The sequence below is a fragment of the Miniopterus schreibersii genome, assembly GCF_964146895.1.
Source record: "Miniopterus schreibersii genome assembly, chromosome: 4".
In the NCBI taxonomy this organism is placed as follows: Eukaryota; Metazoa; Chordata; class Mammalia; order Chiroptera; family Miniopteridae; genus Miniopterus; species Miniopterus schreibersii.
This window is the reverse complement of record NC_138105.1, coordinates 8,883,716-8,906,603: the sequence shown is the minus strand read 5'-3', so window position 1 is coordinate 8,906,603 and position 22,888 is coordinate 8,883,716. Positions and strand designations below refer to the sequence as shown.

General features: G+C 48.9%; 1 protein-coding gene across 2 annotated transcripts in view; it reads left to right on the top strand.

Annotated features, from left to right (window-relative positions):
• PRDM5 (PR/SET domain 5) overlaps positions 1 to 22,888 on the top strand; it is a 107,316-nt gene that overhangs the window by 20,218 nt on the left and 64,210 nt on the right. For both annotated transcript variants that reach the window (XM_081136279.1, XM_081136278.1), the window contains one exon: positions 14,041 to 14,163. In XM_081136279.1, coding sequence (XP_080992405.1) covers positions 14,041 to 14,163 — 123 coding nt within the window. The remainder of the gene's footprint in view (positions 1 to 14,040; positions 14,164 to 22,888) is intronic.

Below are 22,888 nucleotides of genomic sequence, written 5' to 3'. Positions count from 1 at the left end.
GGGGGGGGCAAAGTAGATTTACAGGCGTTCATATGGAAAATAATACAGCAATGAATAAATAACACAAGAATGAACTGTGTTTCGCCTACTCACAAGTGTAAACCCGCCTTGGCCCCGCCTGTCCATCACAGAGTCAGTCTTGACCTGGCAGGCAGTGGGGTTGCCCTGTCCCCGGCGGGCGAGGCCTGGAGCTGGGGAGGGCCTCGTTTAGGGGGGGAGGCCACGGGAATAGTTTTGTTCTCTGGGGAAGTAGGATGGGTGTCTGCTCCTGGGCAGTGTGCGCTCTGTGAGGATGATGCATCTGTTGCTTGTTTAATCAACAGCTACTGTGTCTTGTGCTTGCTCCATCCAGATGATGTGTTAGGTGCTGGGTTTACCTGGAGAGAGACCCCACCTGGCAGAGACGGTGAAGCTCAGTGTCTGGAAGGAGCCCCGGGTTTGTGTCTCATTGTTTCCCTGTTCCCCAGTGTCCCTGCTGGGGAGCCTGGAGAGCATGCCTAGTGAAAGTCTGTTTGCTTCTTAGAACCTCCTAGAAGAGCAGCGCTTCTGGCGATTCTTTCAAGGATGGGGCAGGTATTTCCAGTACAGAGAGTGTGAGTGGAGGCAGGGAAATGTGGGTGAAGGGAGATGCGGGCATCAGCAGGTCCTTATGCTTCGGAACACTCATTTCCATTACACGTCACCTATGACGACGTGATGCAAACAGCAACGGGCAGGAAGTTGAAGTCCCACATTCTTGTGACTCTCTCTTGCAGATCACTTTGTGCACATTTCCCTGCATATTTAACACCAACAGGAACTATATGAGTTTTGTCTTTATCTTATTTCCACATAAGCATAAGAAATGTTGATATTGCTTATCTGGCTTGTGGTCACTGAGGGAGCCATCTCTTCTCCATAATAGTTTACACAAGAGTGTCGGAGGCCTTTGTGAATTTTTTATAGTGGCTTTATTGAGATTTCATTCACACACCATAAAATTCACCCTTTAAAATGTATAATTTAGTAGTTTTTCAGTGTGTTCATAGAATGTGAAGTCCTCACCACTAATTTTAGAATATTTTTATCACTCAAAATAAAAACCCTGTACCTATTAGCAATTGCTTTTGCATATTTTATGTAAATATTACATTTTTATATAATACCTCATGTAAATTACATTTTAAAGAGCCATGCTCCTCTAAGTAATTTTTGAACGCAATATTCCCATCTTTTCCTCTGAGATGTGACTTTGGCTCTGTCTTCCTGCATGGCCAGCTTTCTCATGGAGGGGGATGAGCCCCTGCTAACCTGGCCTGGCCCCCAAGACCACCACCAGCCCTGCTAGCTGCTCAGCCCAGGGCCCGGCGGCCACCACTGCGCTGTTGGAGTTGGCATGCAACTCAAAATCTTTTCCCCATCTTTGTTTTCATCTGTTTTCTGTATTTGTGTGGTGTCGGCCTTGGCTTTCAGGGTGGCCCGACCCAGGGCCCTGGGTGGGCCAACAGGAGATGATTGACCACGTGCCTTAGGTCAGCAAATTTGGTCAGCGGTCCACTTCAGATATTCCCACCAGTTCTTCAGGGGGCCAGCCAGTCCCTCTTGACGTCACCATAGGCTGAGAGCCCTGTGCATCTCTGCCCAGGAGAGAAGGGAGCTTGTCTGCCGTCCAGCAGTGGGACCTCCCGCCCGCAGGTGACATGTGCCCTGCTGCGCAGGCCACACTTAGAACAGGAGCCTTCTCCTCCCTCCCTATGGGCATTGCCAGAGTCTCGTGAGCAGTGGCTGGCATCTCGGCCCACAGAAGGACATATTCCTCCTGTTAGGACCAGAAGCTCAGCTGCTTCAGAGAGACAGCAACCTGCAGCCAGGGACCAGTGTCCTCAGCACCCATGCTCCGCAGTGCTGTGTAGGGAAGGGACAGCTTGCGTTGATTGCTTTGACGTTGGCTGGAATTTTCAGAACAGTGAACTAACAGTGGTAGTAATGAGCAATCTCGTCTTATTCCTGGTTTTAACATTAGTGCTTGTGTGTCTCACCGTTAAGTATATTGGCTCTGATTTAAATTGGCTATGGTTTTCATATTAAAATAATATCTTTTATTCTTAGTCAACTAAGAGTCTTTATTAGGAATGTGGTGAGAAGTGAAACCAGTCAGATGGAGTTACTTCAGATGAGGTTTCTTTGGCTTTAATCTTCTCTTGTGATTCTGAAGCAGAAATCCCATTTTTAATTATACGTATTTAATCTTGATTTCATCTAATAAGTAAAGACAGAAAGAAAAGATCACATTTCACTTCTCCTGCTCCTGCTCCCACTTTCCAGGCTTTGTTGATCTGGGGTTAAGTCATTATTACAGACTTCACATATTAATCTTCTGTTTCAATAATAGAATTTTTTACTGCTGGGATTTTTGAGTTCCTGGTTTTGACTCCTTGGCCAATTGATTGGGAAAATCTTCATTAGTGAGAGTGACCTAAATCTGGATAAGCCTTTTATAAAGTGCATAACATTTTGCAAGGCGTGCGTCAGAGCCTGAGATGCCGGAGGAGCTAATCGAGCACCTATTTAAATCAGATCACGTGCCCAGTCTCTAGGAAAGTATGTGCTTGGGTGCTGGAAAAAAAACAACAAAAAAGCTGTTCTTGCAGAAACTTTGTGTTATTTTTTGAGACATCATGGAGAATAGAGAAAATGATGTCTCCGGGGGGAAAAGGTAGATTTTGGAAATTACCAAGTTCCTCAACGATTTGAGTGAAATACCAGACACATTGAGAGTGGTTTGGAAAGTGCTGACCACTGGAAGCCCATAGGATGTAGCAGAGTTGGAGGTAAATCAGTAATAATTTTCAAGCCCGTTAGAGCCCCAGAGACATAAAAACTTTTGATTGGAGTGAAACATTTGACAGTGGTTGGGATGGTGACTTTGTGCACAAGATGGTGACAGTGCAGCTAGAAGGGTGGACGGATGGCTGACCGCTTACAAGCCAGAGTGCTGCGGGTTTCAGTGAAAAAGTAGGCTCTGCCTTCGCCCTTCCCGTACAATGTTTTTATCAGAGACTCTTGGAAATTGAGTGCACACTCAGTCAGATCCAAGGTAGGTAGGAGCTGGGGGCCAGGTAATATTTTTTCACTTCTTTTATTGTGGTAAAAACCATAAAATTTACAATCGTAACCTTTTTGTAAGGGCACAGTTCAGTGGTGTTAAGCATATCGACGCTGTTTCGGAGCAGGGCTCCGGGAGTTCTTCTTGCGAATCTGCAGCTCTGCACCCGCTGATCCGCTCTCTTTGCCCCTGCCCCCAGGCCCTGGTAACCGCCGTTCTACGTTCGGTTTTTAGATTGGGCTGATTTGGAGACCTCATATCGATGGAAAATACAGGGTCTGTCCTTTCCTGACTGGCTTGGAGTAATGCATAATGTTTTCAGGGTTCGCCGATGCTGTAGCCCGCGTCGCGGTTTCCGTCCTTGGCCAAGGCCGCATGTTGTCGCAGGGTCTGTGCCCGCCCCGCTGCCCCTGGACACGGGCTGCTTCCACCTTGCGGGCATTGAACCGGGTGTGCGAGTATCTCCTCGAGACTTTCTTTCAGTTCTTTGGGCGCATACCTACAGGGGGACCCCTGGGTCACACTGCGGGATCTGTTTTGAATTTCTGAGGAACCTCCCTCCCGTTTTCCACAGCGGTCGCTCCGCTTTGCAGTCCCACCCGCGGCGCCCAAGGGCTCCGATTTCTCTGCACCCTCGCCAACACCTGCTGTTTTCTGTTTTTTGTTTCTTTTAAATAGTAGCCATTTGGATGAGTGTGAGGGATTGATAATATAAGATATACAGCCAGTATTCAAACACTGAGTAACTAGAGTGATGCTTACGTGAGGAAATGAAGCGCGGGTAAATGTAAAGTCAGTTTCCAAGTTGAAGGTGGGCGCCGGTTTTGACTCGCAGCAAACGCCTCCAGGCTTACGGGACTTTTATGGACATTTTGGTCAGCAGTGTGGCTTGGTGGCGAGACTGAGGCCCCAGCTGCAGTCAGAGCCGTGGAGTGTCGAGGTCACCGGAGAGAAGGGGCGCTCTCGCTGCCGCTGCGCCGACTGGACCAGTCTCGGCCGAGTCTGGGCCCGGCCGGATCTGGACACTGGCAAGCGGCTGGCGCGGCGCCAGGAGCAGCCGAGCGGAGGAAGGGCCTGGAAACCCGGGGAAGGGGCCGGCGCACAAGCAGGTGTCCTCTCCATGGGGCGGACGGGGTGTCATGAGGGGGCCCGAGGCCTGGCTTTCAGTGAGGACAGAGCACCAGTCATCTCGGGGACGCAGAGGCCAGTCCACTCAGCCTGAGCAACCCGCCCGGCGGGCCCTGGGCTGCGGGTCAGCACGTCGGGGCCTGCGGCTGTGCTGGGGGACAGGGCTGCTCGGACCCGCAGAGGTGCCGGGGGCTGGGCGCCCTCCTCCTGCTGCTCCTCCTGCTCCTCCTGCTCCTCCTGCTCCTCCTGCTCCTCTTCCTCCTTCTCCTCCTGCTCCTCCTCTTCCTCCTCTTCCTCCTCTTCCTGCTCCTCCTCTTCCTCCTCCCCTTCCTCCTCTTCCTCTTCCTCCTTCTCTTCCTCCTCTTCCTCCTCTTCCTCCTCTTCCTCCTCCTCTTCCTCCTCTTCCTCCTCCTCTTCCTCCTCTTCCTCCTCTTCCTCCTCCTCTTCCTCCTCTTCCTGCTCTTCCTCCTCCTCTTCCTCCTCCTCTTCCTCCTCCTCTTCCTCCTCTTCCTCCTCCTCTTCCTCCTCCCCTTCCTCCTCCTCCTCTTCCTCCTCTTCCTCTTCCTCCTCCTCCTCTTCCTTCTCTTCCTTCTCCTTTTCTTCCTCCTCCTCTTCTTCCTCTTCCTCCTCCTCCTCTTCCTCCTCCTCTTCCTCCCCCCTCCTCCTCTTCCTCCTCCTCTTCCTCTTCCTCCTCCTGCTCCTCCTCCTCTTCCTCCCCCCTCCTCCTCTTCCTCCCCCCTTCTGTGGCGCCCTCTCCGTGCACAGTGCCCCCGTGTGGAGTCTGGGGCTCTGTGCTCTGTGGGGGTCCCCTCACCCGAGCGTGTCCCTGGCCCGCTGCAGGGGTCCTGCCGTGTCCAGGCCTCCCGGGTGTGTCGTGAGGGTTCGAATATTTTCAAGGGGGCAGTGAGGCCCCAGCCTACCTTGTTCAGCCTCCACATTCGCTGTTTCGTTTGCTCGCCCCTCCAGGTGTGTTTTCCCGCGTGTCCGCCCGTCTCCGGATGCCAGCGTCCGTGGACTCCGCTCCTGCGGCAGCGCGGGTGCGTCTGTAGGCAGGGTCGTTCGGTTTGTTTGCCAAGACCTTTGCCTGCTGTTACGCAGCAAATGAAACGCGAGCGCCGCGGGCCGACTGTGAGTCCGAGCAGCTTGCTTTGTTTGGACCTGAGTATATAAGCTGTTGCGTGGTTACTTAGTTTTTGGCCTGTTTTAGTAACAAATTGTAGTGCTAATTTATATTTAGTATAAAAAAGTGGATTTAATGAATTTTTTCTAAAGTTACGTAGGGTATTTTATGTAAGTCAAAATCCACTCGCGCACATGCACCTACTTTGCGTTCACTGGACGCCCTCCAAGCTGCTGGAAGTTTGCATCGATTTCTACCTGAGGAAGTCCGTGTTTTCATTTCCCATAAAGAAGATTAATGTTTGCGGGCTTGAATAAATTCCCTTTAATGATTTCGCCTATAATTCCCTTGCTGCATGATGAATGAGTACTCTGAAAGTGCTTTGTTCTTTGAAGAATTTTTAGGACGGCTCAGATAATTAATGTTTTGATGTGCATATTTGTTGCTTTTTAACTTTTGATGAACGAATCATGTTTTTATTTTATTTTAAAGGTTTTAAATTGAGTTTTAGAGACAGAGGAAGGGAGAGGGAAGGGGCAGGGAGAGAGAAAAATCATGGAGAGCAAAACATTGATTGGCTGCCTCCTGCATGCCCCCATTAGGATTCGAACCCACAACCCAGGCATATGCCCTGACCCGGAATTGAACCAGCAGCCCTTCAGCGCATGGGATGATGCCCAGCCAACTGGGCCACGTTGGCCAGGGCACAAATCATGTTTTTAAAAAATCGTTCCTTCTGACAGGCCCTAGAGATCAATTGAAACACGTACATATTATTTTCTCATTGAAGATGATAATTTTGTATTTTTCAACCCCAGACATTTCAAAACCCAAAGGAGGGTTGTATTGACACACTGCCCAGGTCTTGCATTCGGCCTCCAGTTTGCGTATTAGTGTCGATTGCAGGTGAGCAAAGGAGGGCTGTGTTCTTACGTGTAGAGGAGACTGTAGGTCTTGGTGCTCTGAGCCTGTCTTGAATCTGTGGGCTTCATGCCCGGTCAGGGAGCGGTGGGCGATGTTTCCACCAGGATGCTCCTTTTCAGGAGCGTGTGTGACCAGCACTGTCACAGAGCGCCTGCTGTCCACGCAACCCGCCAGACTCAGCACCGTGAGGATCTCTGTGGCGGGCCAGTTAGCCTGTTTTTCTTGAATTCTGCCGCGTTGAACCTTCCCTGGGAACCGCCGCCGACCACCTGCCCTCACTTCAGTATATTCATCTCATCTCCATGGAGCAAAAGGACCCTGATGGGTTGTCTCATCTCTCATTTAACCTCTGGGGTCAGAGACACTCACCTGAACACCTGAAATCCAAAAAGCCCTGAAAGACACATTTCTTTTAAAAATAACATATTTAGCAGCAAACCCTGACCTTGAACCTAAGTGAGGCTGCTTTGTAGCCTTTTGTTTTCTTCCCCCCTGGAGTTACAGAAATGGGAACGCGTTCGACTGTGGATGCCGCTCCAGCCCTGCAGAGTGTTATGTAAACACAGGCTGTGCACTGTCACCTTCCTCAGACAGGTTAGGGAGTCCGTTCTCCACAGCAGCGGGCTGAGCGGTTGTGATGTGTAGGAGCATTTCCCGTTCTGTTTACGTAGAAGCCCGAGAACTACAGGCACATCTGAAGGAGAGAGCCATTGAGGGCAAGTGTAACAGGGTAACAGTGCTGAGTAAGGCGGTGGGTTTTAGAGTCAGGAAGGGGCCCTTTGTCAATGAAAGTAAACGTCATGTGTGTTCATGAGACAGATGTGATAACACCCACGGGCACAAGTTATCCTGTCCTCCAGGAGTTCACGGCAAACAACATGCGGGCATTGCCCACACACCCAGCGAGACATTTGGAAGGTGGAGTCATGGGTCCAGGGAGTGGTCATTAGAGCTTAATACTAGGGCATTTATTTTGTTGTTAAGCCTCCCCCGAGGATATTTTCTCCATTGGTTTTCAGAGAGAGTGGAAAGGAGAGAGAGAGAGAAACATCGGTGTGAAAGAGACATCGATTCATTGCCTCCCGAACATGCTCCGATGAGGGGAGGGTTGGTGTGGGGAGTGAACCTCAACTCAGATACTGCCCTTGGCTAGGAATTGAACCCACAACCCTTTGGTGCTTGGGCTGACACTAACCACTGAGCCACACCGGCCAGGGCAATGCGAGGGCTTTTACATTGCCCAGGACAAGTTCCAAGTTCTTCTCATTCCTGTGTAACAGCTGCCAGTGAAGTGAGATGCCTCTGTACAAAGAAGGTGCTTTTGTCACTTTGTAATTTTATTTTATTAATTTTTATTCTTTAAAATATGTCTTTATTGATTTCAGAGAGAGGAAGGGAGAGGGAGAGAGAGAAGGAAACATCAATGATGGGAGAGTCATTGATCGGCTGCCTTCTGCACACCCCCGACTAGGGATCGAGCCCTGACCAGGAATTGAACTGTGACCTCCTGGTTCGTAGGTAGACACTCAACCACTGAGCCGCGCTGGCGGGGCTGCTCTTATTTTTTTTATTGTTGACAGTTGTCACTTCGTAACTTTAGATGACTTCTCTTAAAAGGTAGTTTGTTGCAAAATTAAAAACACTCTCTTAGGGAAAGTCCACTTTAAAAACTCAAACCAGTGTCACATAATACCTTTTGAGTGTCAGTTTCCCCAGCTTTGTCTCTCGGTTGTGTTCTCCACCTGTACTTTTAACGGTTTCTTGTGCCTTTATGAGATGAAAATGTAATAGAACAGTATTTATGGTCAATAGTTTCCTTATGTGTTAAATTCTTGATGTAAGTTTGATATCTCTATATACACTAGTGAAAGTATACTCAGGCAGCCCTATAATATAAAAAACTTAAGGTAAGATTTGGAGAAAACTGATGAGATGGGAACTGTAGAAACATATATATTTTTTAATCTTGTAAGAGGAACTGATTATAAATAATCAGAGTTAAAATTCAGAAAGAACATGTGCAGATCCCTTTCCTACTCATTCCCTCACCTTCCTTCATTTAATATGACTAAATCCCTTACACGAAAAGTGCGTCTATCTTTGACTTAAAGGCTTTTGCATTTGCATTTTTTCACACAACATGATGTAGGTTATAAATCATTTATCGTGGATTCTGAAGGGAAAGAAGCGGGGACGTGAGGACCTCCTGGGTCCCACAGCTTCAGGGACTGGAGTTTGTTGGTACCCGATGGGCCCGGAGGCGGGTGCCTGCACCGCCTTCCCATAAACTTAAGCAGAAAACCAGTCAGGCCCCAGGCTTCTGACCTGTAGACGATGGGATGAGAACAGCGTTGTTTTAAGCTCTTCTGTTGGAGGTAATTGTAGCACTGAAGCAACCCAGTGGTAATGCTGGTTCTGGTACAAAGAGTGACTGTTGTTGCCTATGACAAATTACCCCAAACTGAGTGGCTTAGAACAACACCCTTGTTCTTTATATTGCAGTTCTGTAGGTGGGACAGCAGGCGTGCTGGCTGGGCTGGGTTCTTACCTGGAGGCATGAGGACAAGTTTACTCCAAGTTCCTTCGGGTGGTCGGCTGAATTCAGCTCCTTGCGGTTGTAGGACTGAGGTCCCTCTGCTATTGCTGGCTGTTGGCCAGAGACTGCTTCATTCCCTAAATCCCTCAGGGGCCACTCTAAGGCCCTGTGTGACCCATCCACCTCAGCAGAGGAAAGTCCCCCTCCTGTCGACATCGTCTCATGCTTCCAAGCTCTGTAACTTCTCTGCCCACTGGCCAGAGAAAACTCTACTTTTAAACATCTCCTGCAGTTGGATTAGGCTCCCTTAGGGTAATCTCCCTTTTGTGATCCAACAGGATCATAGGAATGATACTCCTATGGGTTCCACCCACACAAATAGGAGGGCATCCACAGGACTGATGGGTCATAAGGAGTCATTCTCACAATTCTGCTCACCAGGTGGCACCTGGTGGCCAAGGGTGTACGTATATTGAGGTAAGATGACAGGGTGGGTCTGGAACCAGATTGTCTTGGTTTAAACCCTGGCTCCAATGCCTTACGAGCTTCAAAACCTTAGATAAGTTATTTGTTCTGTTTGTGCCCCAGTACCCTTGTCTGTTAAATGTAACACCCACCTCATAGGTTTGGTTAGAGGAGTGGATTATATAATACGTGCAAACAGCTTGTCAGCACAGAGCTGACATAACATGTTAGTTATTGCGACTATTACTGTTCTCTAAAGCAGGCTCTCTTTGATGTTTTAGTTTCTGTAGAATGAATTTAACCAAATGAAACCCACGCGTATGTTTAGTAAAAGTGACATCATTGTGATGGAAATGGGAGCCCTTCGTCCTCATGGCATTGGACTCACGGCAGCACCTCTCTGGCGGGAGCGTGGGCACATCCCTGCTCCAGGCACAGGGTGCGTGTTCTTAGGTGGTCTGGCCAGCCGTGTGTGTGTGCACCTGTCTCAGCCTCAGCTTAGTGGTAGTGATGCTGTGGGTAGAGTGCCCGGGGCGCTCACCTGGCCCCCACAGGCCTCCCCCAGCCAGAGCCAGTGCTGCGGCTGGAAGGGCCCTGTGGTTACGATGCCAGATGCTCCTCAGCAGCAACCATCGTGAGTGGTGAGGGCACCAGGCCTTTGTCAGGCACAGGCACTGGCACTGCAGCCAGAAAGGCCCATGTCAGCGCTCCCATCACCTGGGCGATGCTGCTGCGGGAGAGGTCGAGGGGCTGAGCGGAGGAAGACCCGTCGGGAAGCACCTCGTATGCCACACTGGGGACTGTGGGCCCCCGGCACGCAGGGCAGCTTCTCGCCAGGCGCTGGTGTGAGGAGGTGGGCAGATGCCCAGGAGAACTCGGGGCTGTGCGAAGGACGGGCTTGGAGGCAGGTTTGGAGTCAGTGTTGAAAATACTCAGTATGAAAATGCTGTTGATACTCAGGTGCTAGTCACCATCAGACCATGCCCCACATCCAGGAGCTCCTCTTAACGCCTTCACCAGGACCTGGAGGGAGCTCCGGTGGAGGAGAGCTGGGTCTGGGCCGGGATGTCCCGGGGCTGCCCTGGTCAAGGGCTGAGCCAGAGCAGGTCCAGGCTCGAGTGAGAGTCGAGCCCAGGGGTAGAGGTGCTTCCAGGGGACCCGTCCGTGGAGCTTCTGCGTGGAGGCAGAGGAGCCGTAGGCCACCATCCCGGTCACCGTCCCAGAGCAGTGGACTGCTGGCGGGAGGCGACAGGGAGGGAGGGCAGGGGTGAGGCAGATAGTCTGCAGTGGTGTGTGTGTGGGTGTGTGTGTGTGGGGGGGGGTTGTGTGGGGGTCTGGGGCTGTGTGGGTGTGTGAGTGTGAGTGGGGTGTGCTTGTGTGTATGTATGTGTGGGGGTGGGTGTTGTGTGTGGGGGGTAGGGGTGTGTGTGGGGTGTGGTGGTGTGTGTGCGTGTGTATGTGGGGGGGTATGTGTGTGTGGAGGGGTAGGGGTGTGTGAGTGTGAGTGGGTGTGTGTGTGTGGGTGTGTTGGGGGTTTGTGTACGTGTATGTGTGGGGGTGGGGGTTGTGTGTGGGGGGGTGTGGGTCTGGGTGTGTGGGTCTGGGTGTGTGTGTGGAAGGGTAGGGGTATGTGTGTGTGGGGTGTGTATGTGTGTGTGTGTGTGTGGGGCGTGTGTGGGGGGGGTGTTTGTGTAAGTACCAAAGCAAGCAAGAATTTTAGGCAGAATCCTTTGAAAAATCAACAGTAAAAGAACCATGCCCTTTGCTTAGAAACAGTCAATCGCGACAGTTTCTGGTGATGACCTGGTGTCTGGAAGCGCGTCTCTTGTTTGAATCTGACCAGAGCGTCTCCCAGAATCAATTACTTGAGCACACTCGGTTTCTCTTGTTCCCAAAGATATTCCGAAGTCTGGGTAATTCAACATTGAGTGAAGGCACCTGACCTCGTTGCAGACAATGGCAGAAAGAGTGCCCGCGATTTAAGCCAGAAGCTGTGACACATGACGCTCTAAAGACACCCCTACTTCACATCTCAGTGCTTAACTCTGCCTTCTTCGCAAAGCCTCGCTGTCGGACGGGGAAACGCACTTTCTCTAATAAATAAATTGTACAACACAGCATTTTGTGACGTCTCATCGGGACATCATTGCTGTATTATGGGGAACTGAGTGTATTTCACTGCCATTCAGTTTTACCGTATATGAAATAAGATTCTTTTGGTCACATTGGACCATGTCTGGGGACAAATCCGGCTGATGGCTTTGCCCTGGGGACCCTGCTGGCCTTTATGTGGTGAGTGATAAGTGTCTCATAATCAAGTGGGTAACACTGTAGACCCCTTTCCTGTGAAAACTAACCATCCAAGTAATAAACATGCTTCTCTGTCTATAGTTCACCCAGTTTCACAAAGGAAATATTTAAATCTAAGAAAATTTGTATTGATTACCTGTGTCCATTTTTTCTGTTCATTTACCTGTCAGGGTGTCCTCTTACTGAGCTGAATCTTTCTGTGATTTCCTCTCTCCTTTGCTGGGCAGGAAGATGAAAATCAGGGGTGACTTATGTTCAATACAGTCACCTTTGGTCTGGAAAGGGACAGACCCAGGGCAGCACTTCCCCTGGACACTGGCAGAGTGATGTCAGGAGCATTTAACAGAGAATAAGACCTGTACAGGGACACTTGCCATTTACTCTAAAGTGGCAAAGTCACAGCGACGTGGGCGGCTGTGCTGAGGCCTGCAGGTTCTCATCGTCGCGGGAGGTCTCTCTCCTACTTTAGCTGACTTCTTTGTGGACCTGGCCCGGGAAGCCCGAGCACGTCAGGCAGAGTCTGGGATTTGGGCCGTTTGACGGCAGATGAGACTGTTGACTTCATTACGGGCCCAGGTGTGCAGAAGGCGACCCTCAGCAGGACAGCAGCCACTACGTTTCGTTTCCATGAAAATTCAAATAAAAGAAGATGGTATTTGGAAGCTGAATTCTGATAGGAACAAAAAACACGCTTTGGCTGCAAAGGCTGGTTAGATGCTGGAACATGATACTAAGAGGAACTTTGAATCTTCTTTATTTGTGAGACTTTACAAATGGTTTGTTGTCTCAGGGTTTAAATTAAAATAGATAAGTGGAGACTTTAATAACAGCCATCTGTGTGGAGTGTTTGGATTTGGTTTCTCTGGAGAAAGGCTGGATTAGATTATCTCTAGATGTCTCTTTTAGACATTTCCAGGAGGAGAAAGCTGCAGTTAAGGCAGGAAGATAAAAGCCCTGTGAGCAGATAATCGAACAGCTTGAGGTGACTCCATAGGTGGTCTGTGGCTGGTGCGCGATCTAGCTTGGCCCGTCCGTCGGACCTCAGCGCCCGCCGCTTTCTCCGCGCTCCTTCTGTTCCAGCCTTGGCCTCGTTGCTGTTCCTCGAACAGGCCTTTCTACCTGCCTCGTACCTCTGCTCCCTCTGCCTGGACGCTCCTTCCCTGCCCTTCATTTAGAACTCGCCTAGCTCACCTGCTCGGAGAGGCTGTGTGTGACCGCCTCCTCGACAGAGCCCGTGTCCCCACGCTCCGCCGCCTCCTGCTCTGCTCTGCGGGACTTGGCGCGCTTACCTGCACCCGAGGCTGTAGTCTGTGCTTGTCCCTCAGGTGCTGGGACCTCGGCCTTCGTTTGCCGAGAGAATCTCAGGCGATAAGCAATTCCTGGCACATGGTAGAGGCTCAAATATTTGTTGAGTGAACGATTGTCCAAATTTATCACGGAAATATATTTGCTGGGCACATGGTGGAAACTCAAATATTTATTGAATGAATGAATGATTGTCTAAATGTATCATGAAAATATATTTACTGGGCTGGTTGTGCTTTATCTTATACAATAAAATTTGAGAAGTCTGGAATTCGTTTTTCATACCTCACGTCTGCAAAGGTGAATGTATAGCCTTTGTCCCTGTTACTCGGTGTTGGAGATCTGGAGAGCCGGTCACTCATTACTTCTCCGTCCCCTCCTGGCTTCTACTTGCGTATCGGCACTAAATGAGCCTGGGATGGACTGGTAAGTGTTTTATTAAGCAGAGCGTATGCCCAGTACCTACAGTGCTGGGGTTTCAGAGAAGGTAGATTTGAAGACCTGGATTCAGGAATGTCAGTGTAGTGCCTGCTTCTTCGGCAGGTTCCCCTCCCTCCATTGGAAAGCAGAGTAGATCTGACAAGGAGGGCCTGTGCCATGAAGCCCAAAACAGCCACAAGCAAGCCAAGAAAAGAAGGTGGAACTCGGTTTATTCACACACTAGTTAAAGGTGGGAAATGGAGGCCCGGTGGGTGTCGGAGCCGCTGGTGAGGCGGCACAGTCCCCCCGTATGGAGAGGAATCAGCCGGCGGGGGGAGGAATGGAGAGGACGGCTCGGCTCCCACCCCCGTCGGGGCGCCAGGCAGGACACCCTCTCCTATGGAGCAAGAGGATGGGCTGCACCTGTGGTTGTCCCCTCAGCAACTGCAATTGCGACACGTGCATTCAGATAAACCTACACATAAATAATCGTGGCCGGAGGAGAGCTGTCAGCATAGGACGCTTCTGAGAGTTGATTGAAATTGTGACTCACTGGACATCTGCCAAACGAAACAGCAGGCTCGGCCGGTCCGTATGTTTATGGGGAAGCAGGGGTGTTAATCCAGGCCTGTTCCACACCTGTTAATAAGAAAGCAGACACTTACCCCAAAACGCCGTGTTCTAACCTGATGCTTTCCGAGTGGCTGCTGCTGGCCTCACGGTAAACCCGGGGCCTTTGTGTTCCAGGTTCGTGGGCGCCAGGGGGAGGTCCTGTACATTTTGGACGCCACCAACCCGCGACACTCCAACTGGCTTCGCTTCGTCCACGAGGCGCCGTCGCAGGAGCAGAAGAACCTGGCCGCCATTCAGGTGAGCGGATTTGCTTCTCATGTGCGCTGTGCTCCGTGAGGGGCTCGCCCTCATTTCTGACTGCCCCCCGTTTCCAGATGATCTCCCGACGACCTGCTTCGGACACAGTAAGTAGCTGAGAGAGCAGAGCCATCTCCGCCGTCGGCGCGTGCAGGAGAGGGCGCGCCGGGAGTTGACCCAGCTCCCTCTTCATGGGGACTCCGGGGCGATGAATTACAGGCTCTCATGCTGTCAGGCTTCGTAAATTCATTCCCTGAATGTTTACTGATGCTGTTTTAATTTGGTGGCTTATTTGGCTCACAGCACAATAGCCTGTGTTAGTGTTTGGTAAAGGCTTTCTGGAGAAAGTTTACTTGGGTGTATCCCCACAACTAGACTTTGAACTTCTTAGGGATAGTGTGTGTGTCAGGGTTCTCCAGAGAAACAGCCAGTAGGGTCTATGTCTGTCTGTCTGTCTGGCTAACTTCCTAGCTCCCTACCTAGAGACAGAGAGAGGCACAGAGATTTATTATAAGGAATCGGCTAATGCGGGGATGGAGGCTGGCAAGGCCGAAATCCCCCGAGCTGATCGCCCGCTTTGTGTCCAGAGTCCACGGGCTGCTCTGAACCCAGGAGGAGCCGATGTCCTGCTTCTCAGGCTGTGAGGCTGGAAGGGCAGGTGTCCCAGGGGGGGTCATCAGGCAGGACAATTCCCCTTACTCGGGAGGATCACCCTTTGGTTCCATTCAGGCCTTTCGCTGATCGGACGAGGCCCACTCACACTGTGGAGGGCAGTCTGCTTTCCTCAAGCCCATCTATTGTCAGTCTCTTGCAAAAATATCCTCACAGAAACACCCAAAATAATGTTTGGACAACTACCTGGGGACCCAGTGGCCCAGTCAAGTTGACACACAAAGTAAACCATCCCAGGTGGGAACCGTGGTTTTTGAATTCTGTGTTCCCCTCGTCTAACCTAGTGCCGCGTGTAGCGTTAGGCCCGATGCAAAGTATGAGTTGGACTGAGATGATCCCTCGGTGGGAATTAAAGAAGAGAAGACGGTTAAGGCGAGAGGTTTTCGGAGGGCTTCTGTTATTAAAACTCACTGAGCAGATGATTAGGAGAATAAGGAAATACTACTTTCTGCTGAGGAATCGGTCATGATGAAAACCCAGCCCCTGGATTTTAAACTGCAGAAGAGAGAAGGGAAAAGACTAAGGGAGCTAACATTTCTTTGAGTATTTACCTTATGCCACGTTCTAGAATCTTCACATACGTGATGTCATTTATTCCTAAAACCTCTGAGGGTTTAATATTTACCGAGCATTATGCTGATGTCACTCAATTTCAAGTATGAAACCAACAGTGGCAAGAGGAAAAATGCACAGAATTAGGTTTAAAAGTAATCAGAAGACACACATAGAGAAAATTCCATTTCCTGATGTCATTAGCTGTCCACGTTTTTTCAGTCCAAATAGTATTGGATAACCAGTGTGGTTACTGTCTCTTTTTGTGGAAAAATGAGAGGTGACTCTTTCTGGAGGATTGGCTTGGGTGGGAAATAGGACCTTTTGGCAGCCAGATATATTCAGACCACTTTTAAAATTATTTATGACTTCATTAATCTGATTGATCCAGCCACAAATCTACATGGATCTTTTTTTAATGTGTAGACATTCATTTTTTTTCAAGTACCTTACATGTTTTTTGTAGTTGCCTGAGGCAGACTCTTCTCCCAGGATCTCAGTTATGTCATCATTTTAATTTACACAATCAGTCTGTGTTTCTTCCCAAATGTTACTAATTTCAAAATTGCCTGTAGAACTATGAAATTTACTTTGCTAACCTGTTGTTCTGTAGGTTTCTTAATATTGGGCTTTAGATAATATCATTCTTTTCCAACTAGATTCTTTTCTCCTTATGCCCACACTGATGTCGAGCTTTCCTTGAATTCCTTTAGTCGAGGGAGGTTTTCCTCGTTCCTGTTTTTTCCCCATGGCATTGGTAGCTCTCGCATTGGCCTGGACTTCAGGGTGCTACGTGCTGAGCTTGGAGTTTTGCTTCAGAACCCCGCAGGCCACCCTGGTCTCCTTCACACATTTCCTCATAGTGACCCCTTCGGAGAACGGATGCTCTGTCAGTCAGTGTGCGTCTAGCTCCATCTATTTCCCACAGTTACCCCCTTGTATTCTTTATTTATTTCGTGATACTGTAACCTCCTACAGGTCTATCTTTTTAAAAAATTTATTATTATTTTTAATCCTCACCTGAAGATATACTCATTGATTTTATTTATTACTTAAAAAATATACCTTTATTTATTTCAGAGACAGGAAGGGAGAGAGAAACATCAATGATGAGAATCATTGACCGGCGGCCTCCTGCATGCCCCGCAACCCGGGCCTGTGCCCTGACCGGGAATCGAACTTCGATCTCCTGGATCCTAGGTCGATGCTCAACCACTGAGCCACACCGGCTGGACTTTACTCATTGATATTAGAGAGAGAGGGAGGGAGAGAGAGAGAAACATAGATGCGGGAGAAAAACATCGATCGGCAGCCTAGGTCTGTGCCCTGAGCGGGAATTGAACCCACAGCCTTTTGGTGCATGGGATGGCGATCCAACCACCTGAGCCACCTGGCAGTGGCCGGTCTCCCTGAGTAACCCCAGATTTCAAGACCTACCCAGTGTTCGTGTTTGTGCAGTGCACCCGGGCAGTACTTTTCTTCCTCTGTATCAGTTGTGCTCCTTTCCTTGAAGAAAACAGGGGTCGATAGAAGACAACTCCCCCAAGTCAGTGCTCCAAGAGATTACTGCTCCACCTAGGGAGGGGGTGAGATGGGTGGGATCAGAGGCTCTGGGAAGCTTCACACTTGAACTTAATTAGAATCTACGTCTGTTCAGAGGCATGTCAGCGTCTTTGGTGCGGAAGCGATGACAGAGCCTTAATTCCCTTTAACCCTGTTTTGCCCTTTGCTGGGAGGGAGGAGGAGTGCCCTGTGACCTCGTTTCTTTCCATGGAGCAAGATGTGGATCTTCGTTAGCTCCCCGGTGGCCACGTTTTCCCTACCTGAACAGTAGCTGGAGTAGCAGATTGCTCAGGGCTCAAAATCACATCCGCCCTGGGGGCAGAGAGCTAAGATTTGGGTCACATGGCTGACAGTGGTCAGCCTTCCTATTGGTGGGGGCAGCCTCCTGAGGGTTGCATTCCAGAAACACTGAGCTGGTAAGAGGAGATCATAATGTGTCCTGCATAACATTATGAATCACTCGCTTTCCAAATTGCATCTGAAATTTGGGGTATTCAGGAAATTTTTTATTTGAGCTGTGTGTCCCAGGAGTGGCGTAAATGAGAACCATTTGTGGCTATGTGGCTTTCTTGATGGAAAACGTCAATACTTGGTCCAATTTTTTCTGGATGAGGGATTAAGAATTTGAGGTCTGTTTTCGCAGAGGATTGGAACTTCTTTTTGGGGACTCGGTTATATTTCTAGCTTTGCAGTTATTTGATTTTGGCAAATTTGCTTTGGAAATGATGACTGAAAACATTTGAGTTATTGACGAGGGATCTGGTAGGCAAGCAGTGCTACCCACTGGCACACATCTCAGAATGATCAGGTGAACTGTTTGTTCAGACTTCTGAAATCAATTTCCAAGTAAATCAGAAAATTCCAGCTATGAAAGATGTGGCTTAAAATGAACCAGAAGAACCCTTAAGCTCTATGAGAAATGGGTGATTCTTATTAAATGTTAATGTTGTTACTCTAAAGGGAAAATGTATATGTAAGATTTGAAAAGATACTTGACCTCAGCGTTTCGCTGGCTTTCAAAAATTTCTGATCTTTAGTGACAGAAGACTATTTGCTTAAATACGGAATTAGGTGAAACTTTGAATTCTTGGGACATTTCAGAGAGAGTGTTACATCTCCTGTGTTCTTAAGTATATATTTTCCAGATCTTCCCTGGGACGCTTTGCAAAATCTTGTCAATGTAAGTGAAACGTGGCTTGGTGTTCTAAGAAAACGCAGCCTTGGAAAACCAGCTGGGGCATGGTCGCCTCGTAAGGGGTGTCAGGCTGCAGGGATGGTCTGAATGAGTCGAAAGGGCACCGGGCCTTGTGGTTTCAGCACGGCTCCACCCCAGTTCTGAAGTCAGTTTGGATCCCGTTACCAGGAGACCTATTTGATGACTTAGTATTTGCCGTCGAGCTCTGTCTCCTGTGAGAATGGAGACTCAGGCAGTTTTCCCAGCGGCTTTTCTGGCGACATTTCAATATGGCAGAGCTGGGAGGTGGACTGTGAGTCTCCACACAGAGCAGCAGTGTGGATGCTGTTGAGCACGGCGAGGACTGTCTCCGTGGTCATCAGCCCCGAGGTCCCCCAGGAGCGTCCATGCAGAATTCAGGTAGCAGGGCTACCAACCACGCAGCCAAGCAACCAGCCGACAAAAAGAAATATCAGAACAGCCCCAAACTATAGTTGCCTCTAATTGTTTCTTTTCTGTTTGTTTCTTAACATATTTATACAAATACATTTCTATAATATTTTCTAGATTGTCTTTTGTAGAATAGTAAGATGTAACTGTCTAGTAATTTTCTTCAATAGTACCATAAAAATATCAATTAAATGGCTTGCAGATCTGCCTTTTTTTAAAAATTTATCTTTATTGTTGAGAGTATTACAGAAGTCCTCTTTTTTCCCCATTGCCCCCCTCCACCCTGCACCTGGCCCCCCCCCCCAGGCCTTCACCACGCTATTGTCTGTGTCCATGGGTTATGCATATGTGCATATAAATTCTTTGGTTAATCTCTTCCCAACCCCTCCCCCCCTTCCCTCTGAGCTCCCTCAGTCTGTTCCATGCTTCTATGTCTCTGGATCTGTTTTGTTCATCGGTTTATTGTTTTCATTAGATTGCACATATGAGTAAGATCATGTGACACTTGTCTTTCTCTGACTGGCTTATTTCACTTAGCTTGTGATATCTTCCAGTAAGGTGCGGATTCGTCTTTCAGTAGGGTGAAAGTTAGCCAAAGTAAAGTTACTAGCACTTGGGTCTTATGAGGTTTGAAACACCAGCCCTGCTGTGGTCACATGATCCTGCGGGGAGTAGGGGAACTTCATTACTTATCAATTTATGATTTTCGTTCAGGTTGCCTGTGGTTTATTGGCAGGGCAAATGGAGTCTCAGTGGTTTAGAGCAACACAGGTTGATTTCCGTTCACATGAGTGTGGGCTGCTGGAGGCTGCCCCCCTGTCCACAGTTTGGGTCCTCATGGCGTCGGAAGGAGGATCCCCAATCAGGGACAGAGGGGAGGGAGCGGTGGCCCAACCTTGAGATGACCCTTCAAGCTTTCGCTCCAACATAGTTCACTTTGCTCATAGTCCCATTTCATGGGTCAGTGCAAGTCACCTGCTGAAACCTGATCTGCACCCCCCCCCCAAGTGCTGAGCCACCCCTGGGAGGGGGTGAGCATTGGGATGCATGATCTGTTACAGTGTGTGTCATTTTCAAGCGTTTTGCTTTTATTGTTAGATTAATATTAATAGGTCTACATATATCATGCTGTGGAAATGATTTTTTCCTGATGGTTATTACCTCTGTTGAGCTCTCTACAAATGATACTACGATATCAGTTGAGACAGGAGGGGTTTTGTAGAGTTAAGTGAGAGGCTAGTAAATAAGAAATTCTTACTTGCTATTTTTGTATTTTTCTTTTCTCTACCTTCATCAATTGTCTCCTCTATTGATTATTGAGTTGAAGTCTAAACTCCATCCCCCTCCCCCACAGTCTCGCGCGCGTGTGTGTACACACACACACACACACACACACACACGGTCTGGATTGTTTAAATTCCTAAGCCCAGCAATTGTTTTGCAGATGGCTCCTTTTGTGTTGATTACCCATTCCTTCAGTTGAGCAGGCTAGAGCTTCTCCACCTACCACCTTTTCAATACAATGCACTGTGCCTTCGCCAGCTTCACAGTCCTGGTTTTCCTTACACCGTCCACATGTGGCCAACAGCCTGCCAACGAGTAAACAAAAGCGAAGCTAAGTCTCCGACAGACGCAGCTGAAATACCAAGTCACCCGCGGCCTCTTCGGGAGGTACATGCCTTTGCACGTGGTGGAGGTTCGTGTTTCCTTGCAAAACAAGGGACAGTTACTTTTGCTGTTTTGAAACAGCAGAGCTGAGCCTCCCATGCCTGAGTCCCTGAAATCTGTTCTCGTGAGGCACAGCAGCGGAGAAGGGGCGGTGGGCAGTGGGTAAGTGACACCAGGTGTGGACAGGAGAGAGGGAATTTGAAAAGCAGGTTCATCTCCTAGACATCCGAGGGTCAGTGTTTGGAGATAGTGTTAGGATCAGAGAGAACCGGACCGGACGGCATGGTGACTTCATTTGGTCCTAACCATTGCCCCGTGCAGAGGCAGCCTCGTTAACAAATCCTATCGCGTGATGCTCTCGTTATCTACGTAATTCCCTTTCGGAGAAGGGGCCCCAACCTTACCAGGTCGTGCATTCCAGCTTTTCATTGACGTCCTAGTTAAATGGTTCTTTAATTTCAGCAGGGGAGGCCTGAGAGGGAGCGCGATGGTCACATCAGCAGTCTGTGTCCTACCCCTGGGATCCCTTAGCCAGGCGCTCACCGTGGTTGGCTGGCTCTGGGGGCTGAGCCGATACCGTCCAACGTCGTCACTTCACAGATGAAGTAACAGGGTTTCAGAGGTGGTAAGAGACTTGCCCAAGGCGACGGAGCCCGGAGCGGGGAAGGCAGCGCTGAAGAGCCGTGGCCGGTGCCTAATGAGGCGCTCGTCCTCTCGTCTGCCACGTGTCAGTAGCTGCTCTGAGAGCGTATTAGTGTCAGATGCAGATAGTCAACGGAACATAATTTCCTCTCATGCATGAGACTGAGGCAACACAGCAAATAACAGGTTTTGGGCCCAGTGTCTGACCAAAAAAGGAAAATTATTTTGTGAGTCACTGAAAAGTAAACAGAAAGGGTAAAAAATTACATGGAGACAAATTCCCTTCAGCTCTTAAATGCACTGGGTTATTTTAGGCTTGTCTGGGACATGTGTTATCCAGTAAAGCTGAAACTGTAGTTGCGTAGACAAAGTCTCCTTCATGCTGACACAGCCGCCGGCCGCCCTCAGCTCTAGACTGGCTCTAGGATTTTCATCTCTGAGCCTCAACATTCCCGTATGTAAAATGCGAGCAAGTTGGGAGGCGTTCTTGTTGCGTTGGACACTGTTGCTGACCGTCTCCTCTCTGCCTGTTGCCCACCAGGCATACTTTCTACATTCTGGTTCCTGAGGTAGGTACTGTTGACCCCACTTTATAGATGAGGCACCTGGGACTTAGGGAAGTTGAGGTAACCTTTCCTGAGGTTACAGCTAGTGTTCTAAGCACTAGGATCCCAGGTGGAGTCTGTCTGCCTCCAACGCAAAGGTGTCTGTCCACTGTACCTGATGTTTGCATCTGTACCTTGCAGGGCTGCTGTGATGACCTGGGGAAACCAAGTACATGAACAACTTTGGAAAACTGCATAGTGCTGTTGGTGTGAGATACTTCTAAGTGATTATTTCATCTAAGTGATCTCAGCCACTTATCAGAAATTAGCAGTAAGGTCCAAGACATAAGCCAGTCTGGGGACATTATATTTTCTGCTTCACAGATGAGCCCAAGGCCTCAGCGATGAGGAAGAAGCCTGCATAGCCAGCCCCTGCTGTGGCTCTAAAGCTCACCTCTAGCCCCTCTTCCTGTCCCTCTCAGCCCAGGTTCTCGCTCCTGAGTGCAGGCTGGGGTTCCGTGGCCCAGGGACTGGCTCCTGTGGCGGACCTTCCCAACCAGTGTGCTCAGAGGCGCCGGTGAGGTGAGAATAGGTTACTCGTGTGGGATGAGACAGTGATATTGATGAGAGAGTTTTCAATGAAGGTGATTTACATAAAGTTAACCACTCAAAATTCCTGACAGTTGAATACTAAATGTATTTATACAGCAACTCTTCTATATTTTCTGCGTTCAGAAATGATTGCTGTGGTGGGTAAGGATTTTGGTGGAGTCCCTGCCCCAAGGGAATGCGCTTTAGTGACCAATGTGAGTTTCATAATATGTGATGTAACTGGAAAGATGAGTCTAATAAAAGCCCAGCCACTACCATTCTCTCCAGCTTCATTCAAATAAACATCAGAATTCTACTATACCTTTTTTAAAAAATTTTTATTTATTTTTAAAGTTAAATTTATTGGGGTGACGTTGGTTAATAAAATTATACAGGTTTCTCGTGTACCACTCTGTGATACATCGTCTGTATATGGCATTGTGTGCCCACCACCCAAAGTCAAATCTTCTTCGTCACCTGTATTTGACCCCTTGTACCCTTTACTGTCCCCGCACCCTTCCCTCTGGTCACCACCCTACTGTGGTCTGTGTCCATGAGGTTTTGTTTTTCTTATCAGAATGTGTTAGCTTTCCAGAGGGGGAGCTTTGCAATTGTTTTGTGGCCTAAAATCATTTTTTTGGTGGGGGGACTATGAGCAAGTCTTATTTTTCAGATCGGTTGAAGAACAGTCATTAGCTTAAAAACAGCTGCATTGACTTGAGCACCAGAGGAAGGACCACATGAAAATATATTTATGTAGAGAGGAGAGAGTCAGCACAAATCTGTGGTTGGTGTTTCATTTTGAATACTTGAGAAGAATGCCTAGTACACAGAGTAACGCCCGTGACTGCCTGAGGGGCACTTCACC